At 32.3% G+C, this 24,974-nt stretch overlaps 1 protein-coding gene across 1 annotated transcript; it reads left to right on the top strand.

The window, feature by feature from the left end:
- The first annotated feature begins 17,298 nt into the window (after nucleotides 1-17,298).
- LOC139522762 (forkhead box C1-A-like) lies at nucleotides 17,299-18,760 on the top strand. The gene has a single exon (XM_071316263.1). It carries the CDS (start codon nucleotides 17,513-17,515, stop codon nucleotides 18,623-18,625), a length of 1,113 nt encoding a protein of 370 aa, XP_071172364.1. The 5' UTR covers nucleotides 17,299-17,512; the 3' UTR covers nucleotides 18,626-18,760.
- Nucleotides 18,761-24,974: the final 6,214 nt, after the last annotated feature.

Consider the following 24,974-nt stretch of genomic DNA (forward strand, 5'->3'; position numbering starts at 1 on the left):
CAGAACAAAATATTTGAATAAGAATGATTTGTTAGTTGTTGTTTTTTTTTTTTTTGCATCGTACGATATATTCCTCCCCAAGATAAGATACTTGTGCCTATTGGTGGGCATTTTATTTAACAAAGCAGGACCACATCAGTTTATGATTTGGTTTAAAATGGGGAAAACCTGTGAAAAATGGAGAAAAGTCAAATATTTTATTACTATTGCAAGCTGAAATAGTCTTGGAATGTCAGTTTTCTTAACGATCTTCGGATTTGTTTTAGTAGACGACGCCTTTAGAAAAAGGTAGTTTCATAATTACTTTTAAGGTCGGCTTAATTACTGTTAAAATGATTGTTAATAATCTAGAAAGAGATTTCATGGAGCACTTGAAAGACCGTCCTGTATACAACATTGTTTGTAAGGACACTTTTGAAATTTAGGCATCCAATTCGATAACAAGTAGACACTTGTAAAAACTATTATTTCGTCTTTAAAAAAAAGCAGCTTCCCTCCCCCCGAAAATCAATGGTCATCCACCTGAGGACATGGTACATTGTGAACACTCTTTCCGTTGCTTTTTGTTTTCTTCATAGACAGTTTTGAGAGGTTGATATGAAAATAAGAAGATGACTTTTTTGTGATATAATTCCTCATGAGACTATCTCCACCAGAGATTAAATGACATAGAAGTCAGTAAACAGCTATGAGTAACCGAACGGCCTTCAACAATGAGAAAATCCCTTACCGCATACTTTAAATTAGTTTCCGAAAACACAAATGTACAACATTCCTAACCAGAAAAGTAACGGCCTAAAACCATAAACGAAAACAAATATGTTGTCAATCAAGAAATCAAGCATCTTGATAATGTCAGTTTCAGAGAATTTTTTGTTTGAATCAGAGTGATCCTTTGCAAAGTAGGATTTATCCCTTCCTAAGACAAGATACTTGTATCTTCGTTGGCCATTCTTTTTTATGAAACAAAGCAATACCAACTCTTTCAATTTGTCTTTTAGTTTGGAATGTGGAATACTGGTATATAACAGTGCCTTTTATTTTGATAATTAATACAAAAATACATATCGAAATTCTACGGAAACTATTGAAAGCATTTCCAATACTTTTAAATATCATCATACTAAACATCTATAAATAAAGCCAATAAGAACAAATAAGAATTATCATGAGATTTGATCTTTTCAATGAGAACAGATAAAAACACCCTATGACACAAATTTGTATATTTATATTACCAAGGATTCCCGCCAAGTAACTGCAAGCTCCTTAGCAAAGTATCTGACAGTTCGACATGGCATTTAATGGTCAATCTCCACACTGACACGTCATGTCCAGTTTGAATAGGGTATCTCAGATTTCTTTTTAATCTGACCAATCAATTTCAATTAAAACAGTTTATAACGTATTAAAAGAAAGATTGTTTGCATTTTCTGTGCAGTTATAGGATTCAAGGGGAAATAACTCTGACACGCAATAACGTCAAAATGATTATCAAAATGATCTTGTTTCCTAAACCTCGTTTGAAACTGATTATAACTTTAACGCCAATCTTGTTAATGTTTCATTCAATCATTTAGCGTAGATTTATCCCATGGATCGAAGAAAAAAGTAGGTGAAAACACACAGGTTACAGATCATGTTATTTTTACTTTCCCATATTTTAATACAATTATTTTTTTTCTCTATCGGGTCAAACATTTCTGCGTTTAAATCACCAGAATTATGTGTTAAATACTTTTTGAATGAGCTGACATTGTATATCTTCGCTTATTTGTCTGCTTTAAAAAAAAAAACGTCCAGAACTATGAGAAACTTTAGTTTAAAGGTAGATAACTCTAAAGAGCCTATTCTGATAAACAGTTCTTCTTATCTCCCTTTGGACATACAATATATTATCAGGCTACGAACACTACAGATTCTTAAATGAAACATACATGTAATGTAAAATTGTCCACATTAACTTTTTCTCCCATATTATTGTTCAAAGAGCGCGAACTAATATAAATATATGGAGATCTGGTATGAATGCCAATGAGACTATATCGGCCAAAGTTTAAATGGAGTAGTTGTAAAATGAGGCTAAATCTGTTTTGGTTATTTATTAATGAAAATTTGTCTGTACTTAAATATTAAGAGAACTATATTATTACATGTCTATTTGTTAGACGAAATGTGTTCACGAATGTTTCATTTTAAGTATTGGTCGGTATCAGAGTTATGCCTCTTCGAAAATTGATCAATTTCGGTACAGAAACATCCAATTGTAAAAACCATCTTCATCAAAGATCGGTTCCTCTTGTGACATACGTTTTAAAGATATTTTATTTTTCAAAGTAATGCCTTACGGGTGTTATATAATTGCTCATGAAACAACTATCCACGAAAGACCAAAAACAAGGATGGTACCACATGCATGTAGGTCACTATTCGGTCTTCAACAATGAGCAAAACCAATACCGTATAACAATCTATAAACTAAAGGTTTAGACATTATAAAAAGCAACACATTTTAAACGCCAAAAATCCACAACCTGATGTACAATTATTCGACATGGTTTGTATACAAATTCCTCCAAAACCATCAGCATATCTGTCCTTTCATCCGCAATTTAATAATAAGATTTTCAAGCCAAACAACACCTGCAACTTTCGCGGTTTGAACAATACCGCAACATATCACTTAAACACTTGTGATACGTTTACTTTCTATGCGATTATTTGATGTCCAATGGATTTTCTATATCAAATAACTGGCTGCAGGTTGTTTTGTGGCTGAATAAAGATTTGTAAACATCCTTTGTGTAATCCCATGTAAACATTTTATAAAGAGAAAAGTAAACATGGCGAACTACACAAATCAAGTAAATACATTCTTCTGTTTGTAACTTGTTTATTGTGCATACCATTTATATTTATTAAGAGATTGTCGTGTTGTTAACTTCTCAACTTAGTTGAACACCTTTTTACGTCTGCATCCAAAAAAGCGATTGTTTGATTGTTGCTAATTAAACACGCAGTGGCAAATATTTTATGCACATACCGAACAAGTACAAAATGACAATAAATGTAATATTGATGTTCTCTAAAGTGGGTGGACCGGTATGAAGGGTGGAATTACGACCATCGCTCAAACAATATTTGGCTGTAATAATGTCTTGAAAAAGGCCATATATAAAAACCCTCAAAGAGTTGCTTCAAGGTTATTGAGCAAGTAAAGAGGATATAACATTACCCTTGTAATTTCCTAGTACCGACCCGATGTGGCTGCGTATTTATACATCCAACATATATATACGTAAATGGACGTAATGATTATGTATTGGTTTTAACAGGGAGAAGTTCGTGGCGGACAATATTTCAGTACCCTAGCCTTCCCTTTAAGTAACAGCCATTAAAGATCAAATTGAAATTCTAATGCAACAACGTTTGTAACGTTCATTTTGATTGGATAACGTGACATTCTTACATGGCATCAATTGACAATTGATGCAATGGGACGTACGCGCAAGCGCAGACGGCATATGACAGATTTTAAATGCATGTTTTAACGTTGTTTTCTGTCAGTTTCATTAGAATGGAGATAACAATATTGTATTTAAAGCTCCGACGACATCAATTTGGGATTTGATGGTCGCAACTACCCGTTTACTGTCTCCGCTAACGCGTCGCCAGTAAACTTAATTTGCGACCATCAAATCCCCAATTGATGCCGTCGGAGCTTAAAATACAATACAGTTATCTCCTAAATCAAATAAATGAAAAACTTAGAATACCTCGCATCACAATTGAAAAAACCGTTTTGATTACCATGGTTATCATGTTACTTATAAGTTTCCTCGGGATATAACGAGCATTGGGTTCATACAGCTTTGTTTATAATAAGTTTGTATACTTTCTAAGCCAAACGATTTCAGTACTACCAGAATTGGCCAATATACCTAAAGAGTTTGCACATCCTGACAAAGCAGCTAACAATGTCGACGTAAGTGTTATCATATTGAAATAACAAAAACTAAGGAAACAAAGAAGAGCAATTACATATACCCCTACGACTTCTAATGAAATAAAATCGAAGGTAAACATTGTGTTTAAATTGAAAGCTGATGAACATTGCGTATCATAAGGTTCCCAGTGTGTTTCCGAAATTACAGGAGAAACTTTTTTAATCTTAATCGAGTAAATGTTTACGGAAGCCGATAAGGGCCATTCAAAAAAAAAAATTATGTCGTAATTACGACATAGCATGTCGTAATTTTTCGACATAACATGTATGTTGTTATTACGGCATAGCGATGTCGTAATAACGACATGTTATGTCGAAATTACGACATGCTATGTCGAAATTACGACATGCTATGTCGTAATTACGACATAATTTTTTTTTTTTTTTTGAATGACCCTTATCGGCTTCCGTAAATGTTCAACTACTCGTGTTTTGGTTATTCTGATTTATAGTATATACTAGAACACACCCGTGATATCGCGGGTCTGTGACTGAATTAAAATATATAACTATGCGCAAGCCTTATTTTAGTATTAGTATTGTCATCTGATAAAGTCGTGCCGATTATAAGATACACAGTTTTCTCTGCTTTCAAATCTTTCTGTTTGAACCCGTCGAACTGGAAGTTATCAATTATTGGAAATATTAATTATTTGGAAAACAAAAGGTCCTGGAATGGAGTATTTTTTAATCAACAGCATTGTCCTATATTAGTTATAAATAAAGTTGAATTCTATGATTCGCTGTTTTACGTCATGCCCGCTAACAAATTGAAAACTGTACCTATACGCCTTATTTTTAGTTCAGATTTTTAGTATTCGTATTGTTATCTTAGAAAGTCTTACTGATGAAAATACTACAATAGGTAACAATTTGACAATTTAGTAGTGTCAACCCTGTGATTATGACCCGTGTATATAGCATATTAATCCCGAATACACCGTTTGTTGGTGCGCCTGTCAGATGCGGAACGTACAGATAAGGTAATAGGTAACAGGTGAATATACTATTGGTATCGGTATCGGACTCGACCCGGAACTTCTTAATTATTGGCAATATTAATTACGTGGAAAACAAAAGGGCCTGGAGTGGTGTAATTTTTAATCTACACCTTTGTACTATATTAGTTATATATAAAGTTGAATTCTTTGATTCGTCGTTTTTACGTGATGACGGCTGACAAATTGGACCTCGTAATTTTAGTATTATAGATATAACAACCGTAAATGAAGAGAAAAATATTTAATTTTAAACTAATTGTATCTCCATATAATAGTTGTATTACTACCTATTGAGTGTGCAAGCTCTTGTATAGATCTTGGATAAGCTATGGTCTGTTGTCCTATCCAAGTTATGACTTAACTACAGTTCTAATTAAAAACAAATCTAAATAAACAAATGAAATGTATCAACCTTGGCTCAGTCTTGCTAAATTAACTATTCTGATACGTAAGTCGTGGAGAACATGCATGGTTTATTTATACATGTAATTTGTAACTGGCTTTGAACTAAGATTTCAGTAACTGCGAGTACTCTTATTTCGATGCTTGATGTCTATTGTTTTTAAGTTAGATGTTTTTGTGCCTCATGTACTAGTATCGGTCTTTTGAGTTAAGCCAGTTGCTACTGGTTTTTATAGTGTGTTCTTCTGCTTTGTATTGTTGTACTTCTGTCTCAGGTTACGGAAGTGGTAGCGCTCACAAACAATGTTTAGGACTGCCACATTCTTGATGCACTTCTGTCGCAGGTTACGGAAGTGGTAGCGCTCACAAACAATGTTTAGGACTGCCACATTCTTGATGTATCTACCCCAAGTCAGGAGTCTGTAGTTCAGTGGTTGTCGTTGGTTCAATACGTGTCTGTTATATTTGTTTTTCGTAACTTGTTTTGTTATAAACTATGCCGTCAGTTTTTTCTCGTTTTAATTTAATTTTGATATCGGCGCCTTTTATGGACGACTATACGGTATAGGGTTTTCTCAGTCATTGTTGAAGGTCGTATGGCTGCCTTTTATTGGTTTCCTTTCCGATTGACAGTTTTCCTTTCCTTTATGGCGATGTTCTTTCAGCTTCTACTTATACGGACTGTATATTTCATTATATGGTACCATATATGTATAAGTGAAGGGATGTATAATGTTGAAGCAGGGGTTTAATAAAAAGTGGCATCTCGCATCCAACTTTTATCGTTTCTATTTTTTACAAAGCTTCACGAGGTAAATTCTTATCAGCGGGTTAAGTTTTTTTGGGCTTTTTTCATCACTTGGCGTCCGTCTGCCGTCGTCCGGTCAAAACATTTGGGCCAAACTGAGTCAAACTTGGCGTCAATCATTATTTGGTAATATCCAATACTGTTTATTATGATTTTAACCTTTTTCATACACGAATTCCAAAAACAAAGTTGATATCGGTGAGGGACACAGGGTCTTGAGAGCCTCTCTATTTTTTTTTATTAGAGACACCCGAATCAATGCAAGAAGCACTACTAGCATGCTATGTGCAGTATGAAAACAAAAGAAAAATCTTTCAAAAACGAAGTTTGTTACATTTTGCAAAAGGAAAACAAAAATACAACCGGTGTCCACCCAAAATACAACCGGTGTCCACCTTTTTGGAGAAGAATTGAAAAACCAAGACTCCTATGCATATCTTTTCACTCTATATATAATTATTCATCTGTAGATGCGAAACATATTGCAACTAACTGTGTGCCCAAAGCGCTTTATTTGGCTTTATATGTAGAAAATTACGAAATATTTCTTGAGCAAGAGATTTACAACTAAGTCTTGATGATACCCTATATTATCTACTATTTTGAAATCACCAACTTTTTCAGAAAAGAAACCCTTGCATTTATGTCTGTTATATTTTTTGTGGTTCGTAAATGTTTTTGTTGTATAAAGTAGGACGTTGGTTTTCTCAATTGAATTGTTTCATATTTTTCATGTCGGTTATTTTTATCGCCGACTATACGTTACATGCATGGTTTTCTCATTGTTTAAGGCCGAATGCTAACATCTAAGTGGATAGTTTTCTCACAGTAATTATACCACAACTCCCTATTTTTATATAGATAGCGTAAATATTACGGGCTTAAATGTTCAGAATATCAATTTCTCCATACTGAAGCCTGCCGGAATACTGTACATAAAACATAAAACAGTATCTTTTTTACCAAATAAGTCAGACTTCTTGTAGAAGACTGTCCTTATTTGATGATCTGTTTTGGCTTTCATCTTAAAAACTGTAATATATAGAGAGAAACTTTAAACTGCAAAACTTATCAGCAAGATCTATAAATAAGGTTATTTTTCATTCGATTCCTCACCCTTAAATGACGATTCTTCCATTTTTTTGTATTTTGATCAAAATCGTCAGTTGATACAGAGAAATGTTAAGCATAAGAAGATCATCAAAATAGATATTTAAGTCACGAACTATATTCTTTATTAATGTAAAGGAGATTTGTCCATGTTGGAGATGTGCCTTGATCTAGGTAGGGATCGACACATCTTTCGAGCCTCTAGTTTATTTGCTGCTCGGTCCACGTCTGTTTTGAAAGCAAGGATATTCTTTTTAGACTGTAGTTAACTAAAAAAGATATCTTAAAATATAAGTTTCATTTACAAACAAAAAAATATATAAAGTTCGTTGACCCTGTTAACAGTTACCTGCCTTAAATAATAAAGTGAATAATTATATAACTAAAATTAAAAGAAACAGTTGTTTGATTTTCATGTTAGCCCTGAGAATTTTAACCGGAAGGTGACAACTTTGTTAAAATTTCAACATTCACTGTCTCCATTTATGACTTACAGTCATAAACCAGTCAGTCTGAAGACCCTGGTTTTTTCTGCATACTTATTTTAATGATAAAATCATGGCTTAGTTTTCCTAAAGAAGCAAATTATACTTTAAATATATTTATTAATTCTTTTTTATATATATATTATATAAGTACTTATTAATTTATTTTTAGGGGGTATTAAACGCGAGTGAGACCCAAAAAATAACACCTGCACAAGCGCAATCAAATAAATTTCTATAGACAACTATTTCACCAAAGAATAGGAAAAGTACTTTTTAAACATACCAGTGTGATACATGTAGATAACAAATGCAAAATTTGAGTTTAAAATAACTAAAATACAGTCGACTAATCCTCACAATTACACTTAAGATGAGAGTACGTTTTAAACTCAATCCGTCTTACACACAAATATGGATGGTCTTACGTAAGGAGTAGATTTTACATGACTGTTACGAGGCTAGCCGAAGCATGCCTTTAGGTGTGGGAACTTCTCGATGCGTTGAAGACTCATTTGTGGCCTATTTCTACAGCAACATTAAGAAACTGCAGGAAGACAAGAGTGCGTGTAATGCTAATAGAAATTTTTTGTATAGAATTTAAATTCTGAAAAAAAGAAAAATCAACAATGCATATTTTTTTTGTCCAAAATCACACAATATATGAATTAGCGAATTGAAGTTTAAAAATTACAGACCCAATGATTGAACAGCAAAAGTATGAATATGATCTTTTTCAATAAGTCTATATTAAAACAAAAGATTTTAATTGACCTACTTGGTACGTTAAAATACCAATAATTAAGATAAAACGGAAAAAATAAAAATAAAATTGTCAATTCCTACACTTGGTATAGCTAGGTGTGGAAAACTATAGTGTATTTAACTTCTGCATATGAAGAGGTCACACTCCCGCAGTGATAACCTATACTTTTGATAAAATTAAAGTAAGCGTACGGTGACCTATAGTTGTTAATGTCCGTGTCATTTTGGTCTCTTGTGGACAGTTGTCTCATTGGCAATCATACCACATCTTCTTTTTTATATGGTATGATGTCTGTTTCATGTTCATACTGTTTTTGTTCAAAGTAAATATTAAAATTGAGAATAGAAACGGGGAGTAAGTCAAAGAGACAACTTCCCGACCAAAGTGCAGAAAACAAACCAAGGCCACCAATCTGTCTTCAACACAGCGAGACAATCCCACACCCGGAGTCGGGCTTCAGCTGACCCCTAAATAATAATGTATACTAGTACAGCGAAAATGGACATCACACTCAACTCGGAAACATATAAATGAACCAAAATACAAAACTAACAAGTGTTAGCTTTCTAAAAAGCTATGGACTGCTTCGCTCTACACTAATTTAAGGTTATATGTGTACATGTGGTTGTTAAATTAGTATTGGAAATGTGGTATTTTTAGATATTGATTGACATAAAATGGATGTACTTTAAGAGTGTGCGTTATACACCCATGCTTTTATAAAATTTAATTTCTTGTTGAAAAATAAAACAATTATAAATTTAGACACGACTCTTGAGGTGTGCCTTTCTGGAGGTGTGCCTATATTGTCAGAAGTCATAAAATACAGATTTATCATGCATTTTTGTAAACATTGTATATATAAGAACATTGTTTAGCAAAGCAAATCGTGCAAATTGCAGAGTAACAAAGCAATTAAACACGTATTAATAATTGATATTTCAATATTGAATTTATCTGTGAAATGTATGCATAATAAAACGAACACGAATTAATGACAGTTGATCTGAACTGAAATACACATAGTTAATTTTCCGGCATTTGATGTCTTATCCTGGACGAGAACAGTCTGTAATTCTTTATCTCATTTAAGCCAATAGCTGTTGCTGTATCTCAGCCTCATTATAATGCAACCAAACAGAATCTTTACGTGATAAGTTATTTATTCAAGATGGCCTGTATTTCGACTGAAACTAATAGCTCCGCACCGTGATGCGAAGCAACAAAGTACAGAGATTTCTGACTTGGGACAGGCGCAAAATTGCGCAGGGATGAAACATGTTTTTTTTTTTAGTTAGAAAATTCTCAACCCTCCCGTTCATTTAAATTCCTTGTGATATCTCTGTACACACGTGTAATGGACGAACTGACAAAAATACAATAAAGTCATATAAACGTGTATAAAAAGGTATGTTAACAATATGAAAGGAAAATCTATCGATTGTCATCAATCGAATTTATTAAATATAGAAATCTGGTTTCGTTATACTCCATAGGAGAGTATATATATAGCGAAGACAGAGTTCTATATATTTTTATAGATTGGTTTGTCTTGTTGGTCAATTAAAAAAACCAATATCATTATATTAATATTAAAATTCAGTTTTAAAGACTTAGGACAGAAATTGTGTGATAGGTTTTTACTATGCGGTATGGGCTTTGCTCAATGTTGAAGGCCGTACGGTGACCTATAGTTGTTAATGTCTGTGTCATTTGCTCTCTTGTGGAGAGTTGTCTCATTGGAAATCATACCACATCTTCCTTTTTATATTTGGACACGACTTTCAATAACTTAACTCTTGGCCAGGTTTTATAGATGGAGGAAACCGGAGTGTCCAGGGACATCCACCGAACTTCAAGAGGCAAGCCTGTACAATTCCATAGTCGAAAGCACCGAGAGCTTGGTAGGAAATCCCACCACATCTTAAAAGTGTCGGTAGGCTATTGAGCACTGTAGATGAACCGCTTAGACAACACAGCCACGGAGGACTCAATTATTTTGCCTTTATTCAGTGTAGACGAAACGCACGTCTGTTTTTCAAGTTGCTCATTTATGATATTTAAGAAAGTGAAGATCAAAAGTTATTTCAAAACAGTGCAAAAAACAAACTTTATGCCAAGGAAACTGTAGCCTCCAGACGAGAAATGGTTGGTGTCTATATATGAGCTGCGTCGGATAGAAATCGACCTTATGCAAACGAAAATTAATACCTCTGTTAACCTATTTTGGGTTGAAATAATTTCTACGGAAAGTCTGTTATTGTTCCATAGGTAGGTTTTTATAAGAAGACAACCCTTTAAATCGGTCCAAAATGCATCTTTCATATCTTAATTATTCCAAAATCGATCAAAGTCTTAAACATGTATCTGTGTACATGCACTTGCATAAGGTCGATTTCTATCCGACGCAGCTCATATATTTAGCAATGTTATTCAAATGGGATGTTTTTTGACAAATGACTGCTTTTACTTTAGCTATTAACATGCCAACCAAAACCAAAAGATGTCATTTCAATCTGACAGCGTGTCATAATAAGCGCGTTTAACAGTTTCTATAACAAATTAAATGTTATAAACATATAATTCAAACATATATTGCAGAATGTAACAATTCATCTTCTTTCTGTTGTTTGATCCCTAGCAATATGTCTTGTTTGAATTAAATTTAGCAGTACAATGAATTTATTTCGATAGATTTAAAACGGAAACCGACATTGCATACACTATATGACTAAAAGGGGGGAAAAAGACTAACAATGCTTCACAAAATCTAACATGACGAAATATTAGATTAGGCACCGACATTTTTAATTTTTTACACGGATGCGTGGTTTTTGTCGAGCCTGCGACTTTTGTCGCTAAAGCGAGACATAGCAATCCTACATTCAGTCGTCGGCGGCTGCCACGAATATTTACTCTGTGGTTCAAGTTTGAAAAAACAACTTTCTTAAATATCCTGGATTTCTACCAAACTTACACAGAAGCTTGTTTATGATCATAAGATAGTATCCAGAAATAAATTTTGTAGAATCCTGTCCATCCGTATTTTACTTATAACTGCCATTTAAACTATATATAACATTCACTCTGTGGTTAAAGTTTTAATTTTTTTAATAACTTTCTTAAACTATCTTTGATTTGTACCAAACTTGGACAGAACCCTTTTTTATTATCAAAAGCTAGTATGTTGAAGGAATTTTTGTTTTCCGTATATTATATACTTATACATGGACCTTTTCCAGTTAACATTACATACACTCTGCAGATAAAAGTTTTCAAAACATTTATAAGATTCATAAACTATCCTGAATTTTACCAAACTTGGACTGAAGCTTCTTACAAACAAAAATAGTACTAAGAGGAAATTTTTTATTATTTTTTTTCCACATTTTTGTTTAGCCTGCGACTAACCGCAGAAGTAGGCGAGACACCTGGCTCTGCGGAACCCTTGATCAACTCCAATTAAACCATATATCTAAATAGCAAACAGAAACAAGTAGATTTTTTATTATCAGTGCTGTTCTCAAATTTGTTTTAATTTTCAGTAAATATAGAATGTTTCCACTTCCCTTCTCAATCAAATTATTTCAAGTTATCCGAGAAATTGCGAATCAAACAATTCATTTAACACAAACCACAAATCCAAACAAATATAAGGGTCGGATCGTTGTCTTCAATTAATTCTTCTCAAATTCAGGGAAATTTTTTTTTTCAAGGTTCAATATTGCTGTCATTACTGTCTGAAGCATTAAAATGCCTACGACCACCAGTGATGGTTAACGGTTTGACCTTTAACCTAAGTGATCTTTTGACAGCAAGGGTCAGTTTGTACTACGGAGGCCGGCTCCACGACCAGACAATACCATTTATCATATTGATTTAGTTTATATTAACCATAATTCGTTTTTACACAACTTGTTGTTTTGTATCGCCCCCGATATATTATTTTTGTTGTTAAATAATAACACTGTTATCTTACAAATTGCAAACCATTTGTTTAAAGTGTACTATTAACACAAGTAGCACACTTTTCCTACGTATTCAGTTTATATCATGTATATTACACCAGCAATGCAATTTCCAAAAAGGTGCATCTTTCGTTATAGTTCTGACAACTTTTTTCGGCGTATTTCTGAAAGTTTAAGCAAAATTTAAAAGCATACCACATATCCTTTGTTTTTTCTTTTTACAGCCACTCAAAACTCGTTTTCTTTTATTTTTGCAAATAACAAGCATTGATGTCATTTATAAATAAGAACATTTCCAAAATAAGATTAAAAAAAAACTCTTCAACCGTCAATTTAATTAATTAAAATTTGTAATATATCATCAAAACTGCCTTCTATCCCAATGAGTATGACTTATTATTGCATAGCAATATAATATTTCCCACAGAAAGTAACCAAAAGTTAGCGTGCAATAAATTCTATTATTGCATAGCAATATAATATTTCCCACAGAAAGTAACCAAAAGTTAGCGTGCAATAAATTCTAATATTGCACTAGTGCAATAAATCTTCAAAATTCATGACGTCATCAACGACAAAATTTAGTTTAAACAATTTTTCACTTTCAAATATTATATTACTATACAATAAAAGGGTTATTGCATGAATATTGGGGAATATTGTCCCTCGTAGAACATATATTGCACTCGCAAGCTCGTGCAATATAAAGTTCTACTCGGGACAATATTCCCCAATATTCATGCAATAACCCTATAATATTGCACTAGTGTAATAAATCTTCAAAATTCATGACGTCATCAGATATAAAACCTTAGTTAAAACCAATTTTTACTTTCAAATATTATATTGTTATACAATAAAAGGGTTATTGCATGAATATTGGGGAATCGTGACGTGCAACTTATAAATTCTTCTCGGGAAAATATTCCCCAATATTCATGCAATAACCCTATAATACCAATTCGTATATTTAGATGACCATTTATGAATATATTTTTTTTGTAAAAAAAATAAAAATCTTTTCAGAGATTGACCTGTGAATGGCGCAAAAAAATGACAAGGTATCAATTTTCATTATAGATTGAAGCATTGCATCAATTTTAATAATATGCATATTCATATATATATAAAAGCCACAGTAAAAAAAAACAAAAAAAAACAGATAATTATTTGTATACACATTTCAAAATTTTACCAAATATTATTTTAAAATTTTGTTGTGAATTATCGTGTGAGATAGAATTAATTTGTCAAAGCAATTGGATAAAAATAACATTAATATTCATAAAAAAATATATAGATCTATTATCAGTTTAATTACTGTTCTAAAAGTTCGTATAATAGGGTTGATAATTTTTTCGTCGTTTAATTGCTATAAAAACACATGTCGCCACAGTTGTTGTTTAAAAACACAAACACACACGAACGTAAATTGAAATTCAATAGAAACATTTATTTGTGAAATTAAATTATTTTGTCGAGATTCAAAATCCATAAACACCTTGTTGTGGGACTAAATAATACAAAATATACTCAGTCCCAATAATATTGTTTTTATTGTTACGTCATCCTTAATGGACCATGTGACAAGTATCACCTCTGCGTTTGTCTATAATCATTATTTCCTTTCTTCGCCAAACGATCTGTTGACTTTGATGTTGTCAAAGGGGATCAGTTTGAATGAAAGTAAATAATGCTCGGAAACATCACTTAAACAAGAAGTGAGAAAAGTAAAGATTTTGAGAAAATAACACCATGCCAAAGTTTGTAAATAAAGTTAAATGTATATACAGATGTTAAAATAAAAACAAAGTGACATTTAAATTTAACTTATAACGGTAATGGATATGGCTGGAAAGTAGAAATACGATAAAATCCTACACTATTTTAAATTCCAGAAAGAAAATAAACATTTCTGTTCTTCTTATACGTTATTTCTGCAAGACCAACCAGGAATATATTGCTAATGCACCACTGATCCCTTCATATTTTTATTTTTGCTTATTTCCTGTTCAGTTTAAACAAGGATTTGTATAGTATTGTATTGTATACTATACAAATCCTTGGTTTAAACGAATTTGTATATGCAAAATAAATGAGCATAGGTATACAGTCTTTATACAAAAATATTATTATGATATAAATAAGAAGATGTGATATGAGTGCCAATGAGACAACTCTCCATCCAAGTCACAATTAATAATAAGTAAACAATTACAGGTCAAAGAACGGTCTTCAACACGGCGCCTTGGCTCTGTGTGTATGTAAAACAACAAATGCAATTAGAAATTATACGAACTAAAAAGAATAAGAAAAAAAAGAAAAAAAAGAAAAGCAAAGATTGAGAAATCATAGTCCTGTGATTGCTAAGAACGAAAAATACAAGTTTCATAATGGACAACAATAGCATTTCATATGATTAACATCTCCAATAATAGCGTATAGTCCTGGGTTTGTCTTTTTGAATGTATTGTATCATTGGGCTGCTGACTCTATTTTTTTTTATTTTCTCTCTCACAGCAAAGTAGTTCAAATGTACTAAACTTGATTTACAGTCAAAGGATAAATAAAAGGATTCACCTATTTTAAACATTATTAATATAAATTTTGTCTAAAAAAAAAGATCGTCTCTTTTATTCATCGCTATATTTTTTCCAATGTCGAATTCAGTGTGTGCTATGGTCAGACGATGCTTTGTCAATTCAAAAAAGTGTGGTATTCTTTACTTCTTCGGTATGATTTTTTTTCTAATGTTAAATTCAGCGTGAGTTATAGTTTCAATGAAGCTTTATCAATTAAACAAGAAAGGGTGCATTTAATTTCTTTGCTAGTTTTTTTCTAATGTTAAATTGAGCGTGTGATATAAGTTCGATGATGCTTTACAAATTTTAAAAAAGGGTAATTTTTTTTCCCCTCTCTATGTTTTTTTTTTCTAATGTTGAATTCAGCGTCTGCTTTATATTCGATTATGCTGTATCAAGTTTAAAAAGGGCAGCATCTAATGTCTTCCTCGCTACGTGTTTTTCAAATGTTTAATAAGTCTAGTGTAGGTTCGATGATGCTTTATCCAGTTATCAAACCAAAAGTCAACAAAAAGTACAGGAAATTGCTTAATTCTTATGTAAAAATTATGATATCAAATAAGATTTATAAAAAATAATGTTTTCATCAATGTATTAATCCAACATCAATGCGATTATGAGATTTATTTAATTAAGGTAAGGTTGGGTAAGGCTTCCGTCTTAACTATTATAGATCATTTTACAGATTAACAAGTGACCGTGGGATGGGAAAAGTTGCTGAGATTAATAAGTTATTATAAATATTAAATATTTGTCAAAATATATCTTTCCCGCCTTTGGTTGTGACATTTGAAATGCTGGCTGGATTATCATGTATTGCTATCACAGTTATAACTGAAGATAGGGGAAAACAGGGATATAAAAAAAAGAAGTAAAACACAAAAATACTGAACTCCGAGGAAAATTCAAAAAGGAAAGTCCAAAATCAAATGGCAAATTCAAAAGTTCAAACACATCAAATGAATGGATATCACTTGTTATATTCCTGTCTTGATACAGACATTTTGTCATGTAGAAAATAGTGGATTTAACCTGGTTTTATATATGCATTAATAATTAAGGATATTGCCGGACATAACAGTACTAAATCATCGACGATACTGACCAAAAAAAATAGGGCGCTCCTAACACAGCATACATACATGTTATTCTTAAATATACAAAAAAGAAAAAAAGGTATATTGAAGAAAGTATAAAAGAGAGAATAGTATCAAAGAACAAGACTTTCTTTTACTGTCGCTTACTAACTTATAAATTATAAACTTTTTTAACATATTTTTCCTCTTTAAATTCAGTTATGTTTTCAACATATGCATATTATCACCTATTTAATTTCGACTTTCAAGTTAACATTCGGTCAAGTAAAAATAAAATAGTACTGGTTATTTGTCAAAGTCAAAACGACGAACAAAAACGAAATAAATGGGTCTCATTAAAAACAGCCCAAGTGTTTTAGTATAAAAATGAAAATACATTTTACAACTGTTTCAATATTTTATTATCTAAACTCAAGAGAAAGGTACGTGGTGGTTTTATAAATGTTCACATAAATAAATAATATATCATAGTTTCTGTCATACTGTATTTATCATTGTTGTACAAGCTGGAACAAAAATCATTTAACTTTAGTATTCCTCCCCAGAATAATAAAAAACGATATTTTATAAAGAATTACGGCATTGTTGAAAAATGTAATTAATTTAAACAGTAGCAACATCAACCGTTGAAATGCACAAAAATAACATTTGTTTTAGGTATTGCGTTTTTATCTGCCGAAATCGTAACAAACGTTGCGTGTTGAATGTATTTAATACGAACACCTTTCACTGTATGAAAGCATTCAGTGATAAAAATCGTCCATTTAGATGTGATCACGGGAATAGTTAATTAAACGTTAAACATGATCTGTTAGCAAAAAAACTACTTAAGTTTTGTTTATTCTGGGGGGTGGCCATACATTCGTTTTAAAATTTCAAAATAAACAAAGAGTAACTCACATGGGTGGGCAAAAACATAGTTAGAAGTCGTTTTGTAAATAACGTAGACTTTCTCCTGCGATTTGATTGGTCGATAAAGTTATCACTAACAGAGATTACCACGAGAGTGACAGCCCCTCGCACCTTCCGGACAAAAAAGCCACTCAATAAATGTTTATTCACGCCGTCATTTATTTAATCATCAACGAACCATACAAAAACAATAAGACATTTTAACTTGTAATATATACTTATATAATACCACTGGTTTCTGGACGAGCAGACCAGTCTTCAAGTGGTGATTGACGCCGACAGACATTACTGTAGAATCTCAATTGTCTTTGGACATTCAGTGGATGCTTAAAGACTTTTCGAAGTATTTCAAGTTGTGATTCTTCACGCATATTCATGATGAATTCACCGAACGAACTTGTACATTTCCGTCCGCCATGTGGTTCCATGAATCCGATGCTTGGAGTCTTGTACGGACAGTATAATGCCGCTATTGGAGCAGCTTCATCTCCATATCCTTATCCTTCTCAGATGCTGGTACCCTCCATGGACTTTAACAGAGCTTATGCTCTAAGGATGATAGAAGAAATGCAGCGACGGGAACAGCCACAAAAACCGCCGTATTCGTATATTGCCCTTATCGCCATGGCAATCAAGAATGCACCAGACAAAAAAGTGACTCTGAATGGAATATATCAATTTATTATGGAACGATTTCCATACTATCATGACAATAAACAAGGATGGCAAAACTCTATTCGCCACAACCTAAGTCTTAACGACTGTTTCATGAAAGTTCCACGAGAGAAAGGAAAACCAGGAAAAGGCAATTATTGGACATTAGATACAAAATGTGATGAAATGTTTGAAAATGGCAATTACAGGCGACGAAAGAGGCGAGTTAAACCGTCTATTAAATCTGGTGAAGATGCCACAGACTTTGAAAATGGAAATTCTGAGGAAGAAAATTCTGATAATGAAGAAGATAGTGGAATAAATGTTTGTTCTGATGACGAAAACAATGATAATTCGGGCGACGAAAATCATCAATTAGTGCGTTTTGAAAATCCACCCGTTCCAGAAGTGAGAAAAAGATTATTCACTATTGACAGTATCATAGGAACAGATGATAGATTAGAGACGGAGGCAACAAAACGCAAGCGATCAGAAAGTGAACAGTATGACAACTCAAAGAAAAAGAAATTTGACATTTTTGACCGAATACCAAGCCCTCCTCCAAAACTTATTGACTTGAAGGGACATTCTCCAACAACTCTACAACTGTCGCTAGCATCTGGACTTTATAATTCCAACATGGTCCGTCCTGGGATGCCACAACATCCATTTAGTGGCCACCCGTTGTTGCCAGGCCATGGGTTATTGACACAACAAGAACTAATCTTGAGGTCTCAGAGTTTGGGACAATTTGTTTTCCCTGGCTCTTTACCGCCGTTTTCTGATCTACAAGGAATTCAGCACAGCAGAAATTCAGACATTAATTGTAGCTAATGGCCTTTAACTGTGATATTTAGTGCTTTAAGGTATTAAACTCTTTTTATGTATTTTTAATGATACAATATATTTATGATGTTAAAATTTTGAATTCTTAGATTTAAGAGACACATTAAAATATATTTTAAATGATTCTTTTATATTTTTTCGATACGAAAATGATTTTTATATGACTCTTATCTTTATTTATGGGCTTTCTATCTTTGGTTCCTTCTTTATTTGATGTTTGGTGATTGTTGCTGCTAACAGCGCTGGACAATGTCAGAATTTGTGTTCACTATTGATATTTACAAATTGTTTCTTCTAATATCTGGGTACAATAGAATATAGTAAAATTCAAAGAAAAATTGAAAAATCATGATTAATAATTAATTATGCAAATAAGTATTATTCGTGTACCTGCCAAAGAATATTTAATTATTCAAGAAGCCTCTTGCACTGCAAAAAAAAGAATTCTTTTTATTTGTATTAGTCAAGTATTATTTTTTTTTAATTATTATTTAATTTGTTAATTTCTTATTATGCACACGAGTGCTGTTTGATAAATTCTGGCAGGTTTTCTTTTCTGAAGACTAAATAGAAGATAATGTCATAATTTAATTATTTTATAATGCTTTTTATGCAAATGAAAATTATCTGAAACTTGTTAATTTTGTAGACGGTTAAATTCATCATCTAAATTAGTCCAATATTTTGTTATTAAGTTATGGCTTCAAAAAATAATAAATTATTAAAACTTTTCCAATAGAGATCTGTTGGTTCTGTATTACTTGAGACGAAACAAAAATTATTATCATAAAACAATGTTTAAATTAAAAAAAAAAGAATTATTTATATTGCTTTCATTACAATTTTCCTTATATATAAACATACGAACAATTATATTATAACTTGCAAAATATTATATAAGATAAATAAGATACATAATTCTCTAATTTGTAACTCAGCACAAAAAATATTATGACTTATTCTTACTCTTATTTTGGGTAGCAATATAAATGAAGTAATATTAAGACATATTTTGATTTATAGAAATTCATGCTACTAAATATTTTTAATGAAGTTGGGACTTTTGGCATCGGTATTAAAAGCATGCAATTAGATTTTAGCAATTGCCATGCATAACTAAGAAAGTAAATATATGACTCTTGAGTTCAGTCAGTAGTTTTTCACGGGTATCCTGATTTCTATTTTTGGACATCAATTATTGGAACCAGTTTACTTTTGTCTCGCCCTTCTTCTGGGTATTCAGTAATTATAACACTTGAAATGAAAATTAAAAAAGAGCAATTGAGACATTTTCCTAGAACTCTTTTGATTTATTTCAGAATATCAGTAGGTTTTAAAGCCCGAATTTCACTATTTCGAATTTTAGATTTTTTTGGAATAGGGGAAATCTATCACCTTACAGAATATTCGTTTAAGAATCGTGGATTACTTGTGTAAATATTTTAACTATTTGTTTTGTACTGAAAATGACCTTTGAGGTATTATGGTGTATTTGGTTTCGAAGGACTTAAAGAGAGGCGAAAGATACCAAAGGGACATTCAAACTCACACTGACATCGCCATGGACAAACAAGAAAAAAAAATACAAACAATTCTACACAAGTCACAACATAGAAAACTAAAGACTTAATCTTTCAAGGCAGATTTCTGTTTGAATGTCAATGAAATAAATAATGAAAAATGAAGAATATCGTCGCGAGAGGTTAAACAACACATTGGTACTTTTGGTCTCCTGTTTTTCACACTTATCTTGCCCGTGTTGGAGAAACGTTCGGTCCGTTCGTTTCTCTTACACAAGCTTCTGACAGTTTGTTTTTAGTTTTGGATTTTTAAATATTTTTGCTTGAGTATCACTGAATACAATAAGATGTCAATATTCTTCGACGAAACAGCAACCCAACGGAACAATGACTAAAACACACAGTAATAGCTAGTTTTAAATAAAAAGGGTTAAAAAATGAAAGCAACACGTTATAAATTCCTTGCGCTAGAAGCGCTATTCTTGATTAACATCAGGAACGCTCAACGCCAGCTATTTGAAAGCCATGAATCCAAAACGTTGGAGAGCATATACTAAATAAGATTTTAAAAAATTGCGAAATCGGTTAAGATATGACAGTTTGACAGATGCTGAAGGGTGGTTACGATACATTTCAAGGTGTTTGTCGTGCTCTTTATAAGTCATCTGAGAAGATATAAGATAAAGTATCATTTGACGGAAATAAGCGATGCCACTGGATGTTATCTTGACAACTTATATATTTTACAAAAACTGATAAGTTGAATTAAGAAGTTAGACTCATGGTAATGCATACATGTTTGCACCTGTCCTAAGTCAGGAATCTGATGTACAGTAGTTGTCGTTTGTTTATGTAATATATACGTGTTTCTCGTTTCTCGTTTTGTTTATATAGATGAGACCGTTGGTTTTCCCGTTTGAATGGTTAAAAATTACACTCTTAATTTTGGGGCCCTTTATAGCTTGTTGTTCGGTGTGAGCCAAGGCTCCGTGTTGAAGGCCGTACTTTAACCTATAATGGTTTACTTTTTAAATTGTTATTTGTATGGAGAGTTGTCTCATTGGCACTCACACCACATCTTCCTATATCTATTAAAACAGCCGTGTGACAATAAGGTTAAAGTTTCTTTTTAATATACTTGTATAATTAAAAAACACCATTATAGTAAAGGTATCTTGTTGATTCTTTCATTCAATTTTTTTAAACAACCTTTATACACATAATATATAACGCTATAATGATATACAGTCAGTACTGTAATTGCTGTCCGAAAATACCCTACCATTCAACCTATAAAACATTAGGACAGTACATTAAATTATCCGGAAACTTCTTCGACGTATACCTTTCCCAGGTCAAGCCCTTTGGTCATGGGTATATATGGCCTTGGTAGTCTATATTGGATGTTCTGTTTTGTTCATTTACTAGAAGTCAAGTCCTGTTATTTATATCTTGTAGTAATACCTTTATAGACCACATGATTTTGTACAGACACAAAATATTTTGTAGCCAAATAAATTTTACTGGTGAAAATCTCGATTTTTTTCACTATCTGGACCATATGTCATTAAACTAAAATACACAACGAAAACTTGCACACAGTGCTACTATTAACATTGAACAGTCAGACAAATGTTATCCTTAGACTAAATAGCCCACACTTTAGTAACAAGAATTCACTGCACAGTAAGCTGAGCTATATATTTGGCCCCGAAATGTAAAACAATTCAAACGAGATTTCTGATTTATGGCCTGATTTATGTACAAATAACAAACTAGAAACAAATATGATATACATCAACGAACGACAACCTCTGAAAAACAGGCTTCTGATTTGCGACAGACAAGTTAAAAACGTGGCGGGGGTTAAACATGTTTGTGGTAAGCTATATGTTGCCCCGAAATGTAGTTTAACACTTCAACTTGGGAAAACTTATGGCCTAATTTATGTACAAACAAAAAACTAAAATCAAAAATGATATACGACAACAATTAAATTACAACCTCTGTAACACAGACTCCTGATTTGCGAAAGGCACATTACGAGTGTTGCAGTGTTAAACGTGTTGGCCTCGAGTACGAGAGAACGTCGGTTTCAAATCCAGACCAGGTCAAACGAAATACTTTTAATTTAGTAGTTGCTGCTTTTCTGCTAATCTCGCATTAAGGAGTAAAAGCTAAAACTAGTCTACTCAGAGTCAGAATAATGTGTCCTATACATTAATGTCACATGTCTTCCTGCGAATTGTCTACCTTATAAACTAGCACGTTTGAAATCGGTCTATCGAAAATCAGGGTAACTATTCATACAAGAACATGTTCTCGCCCTGATTATTTGCATTTCATTTGCCGCCGGACTTTAAAGATAAGATATAAAGATAAGATAAATAATAGTTTAGTAAAGTGTCACATATTGGTCTTCATTAAAATACATAACAACATCATAAAAAAAGGATCAATACACAGCCTATAAAGACTTACGAGACACTTTAAACAGCCATCCATCATCATCTTACTTTTTTCTTTTATTTTTATTTTATGAGCTCCCATTGTGAATCTCGTTGAAATACATCATTGGTGTATGGTATTATTTCAATTGCTCAAAATTATAGTTTGGTTTCAATAATTGATAGGTTCTAACTTAAATTCCAGATATATTATTTTGTATTTTATCATTACACTACTCTTTCTGTCATATGCTACAATATTTTGAATACAATTTCTTGTACGACATTTTTTTTTAATTAATAAATGTATAATTTAGTCGAGGGACATATAGTTTTCTAATTTTATGCATAAAAATCACTGAGAATAGAATTACCATAATAGCATTTCCAAGCTTAAAGTAATGTAAAGAAAACATATTTGAAATATGAATTATTTTCAAAATTTTGATCATATCTGATAAAATATCTAAAACCTAATTCACCAAATATGTCAAAATTCGTTGCGTGCATGTTTATTCAAATTTCTCATGCAAATATGCGGAATTTGAGATGCACTTTCAACTTTCAGTACATTTTTAATACGTCTAAGGAAATAAATCAGTTCTGTATCATTATTCAACATCTGTAAATACTAACAATCCCATATGGGGGAAATCTGGATTCTGAATAATTTTTTTGTCATCGGCTTGTTCACAATATTTTTCAATCATATTGGGGATCCATTTTTTTTATTCTAGGAAAAAAAATCATACACCCTCCTCGAAAAGGTTAGTTGGTCGTTCCCTTAAAGCAAAATAAGTCGGACGCTTTAGCGCAAAAGTATAACCTATTTTAGAACTACATTTTAAACCCATTTTAGCCAAAAATGAAATTAACAATGCCCATTTTAGCGTCAGAAATTAATTTATAATAGAATAATATATTTAAATAAGACCAAAACAGCACAATATAAAAATATAATTTCAAATAAAATACACCATTAAAAGTGTAAAAAGTTAACCGTCGGTTGTAACAAGTCGGTTCTTGAAATATCCCCTAATGTTCATATCTGTTTCTTTTCTCTATCTTGTCGAGAGTAAGATGCATAATCACTTTTACTTCTTATTTTAATCTATGATGTTGTTTAAAATTTGATGAATGTACTACAGAAAAACACAAACGGCTTGGTGACAAGATGGAACGACTTTGAACCATTATCTGTCCGCTTTGGATTACATGGAACTTCTGCGCAAAGCGTAGTTGAAAACATAGAATCTTAATTCAGACAGCATTAATTACTGTTGGTGGATTTTAGCATTATTCAACCAATTAAATTATTTTTTCGCTAAAATTGGCTATCGAAAATACATTTATATAGATTAATCCGGCGCTAAAATAGGCTTTAATTGCTGCGCCAAAACATCCCCTAGTATGTCAAAACCGCTTGCTTTAATGTCCTGCATCCTCGTACATGGGCCATTTTCTATCAACGAGTGTTTTGTTATTTTCTGTTCTATCTTTTATTTATGGCCTTGTATTTTTGTGTAAGATTGACAATTTATTTCGATATATTGCTTGTCATTTTACGTCACTCTTTCGTTCATTGACTTGTATGTTTGATTGAAGATGACCGTTTGTTTTGGAACGTTGCATGCTATTATCTGCTTATCTTTCGGTTTGGGCCTTAGATATTTTGTCTTTGACAGAAGATTATCAACTATTTCGGAATATTGCTTCACCAGTGTTTGATGTATCGCTCGGTCATGAGCTTGTATATTTGTCTGTGTCTGCATAGTGCCCATTATATCGGAACTTTTGTAGGGTCATGATATTTTCTTCCCTAAAGTAATCATAATTCTGGTATGTCCCATATTCTATGAGGACTCAAAGTTTTCTGAAATTGTATTCTCTAATACCTCATCATTATCAGCAAGATATGGTCTGTACACTGAAGCTGCATTATATACTTGTAAAATCAACCTCCATTTCAACATTTATCGAGAATCTTTTCTGCAAATAACAGATAGGTGCTCTGTAAGTTAACCGGAGGCAAAACAGAAATTAATGGAACAAGCGTTTATTGTCCTTATCTTAAGAGGTATCTGGCGCGGAGGATTGTCTGATTAAACAACATATAATGCCCAATAAAATATTGTTTGTTTTATTTAATAAAATAAGTAAATATTTCCATCGCAGCAATAATAAATTGCCAGGAGATGTATCACACACGGTGAGATTTCTCTAGTCTATACTTCGTCTATACTTCAAGTTGGCAGAATCAAATTCACCATCGCATTGTGGTTCCATATAAGTGTACCAGAATATAGATATAAGAAGATGTGATATGAGTGCCAATGAGACAACTCTCCATCCAAGTCAAAATTTATAAAA

This window comes from Mytilus edulis, chromosome 5 (assembly GCF_963676685.1).
Source record: "Mytilus edulis chromosome 5, xbMytEdul2.2, whole genome shotgun sequence".
Classification (NCBI taxonomy): domain Eukaryota; kingdom Metazoa; phylum Mollusca; class Bivalvia; order Mytilida; family Mytilidae; genus Mytilus; species Mytilus edulis.

Bases quoted from the DNA above. Each gene is read 5' to 3' on its own strand.
- LOC139522762 (XM_071316263.1), top strand. From the start codon at position 17,513: ATGATGAATTCACCGAACGAACTTGTACATTTCCGTCCGCCATGTGGT.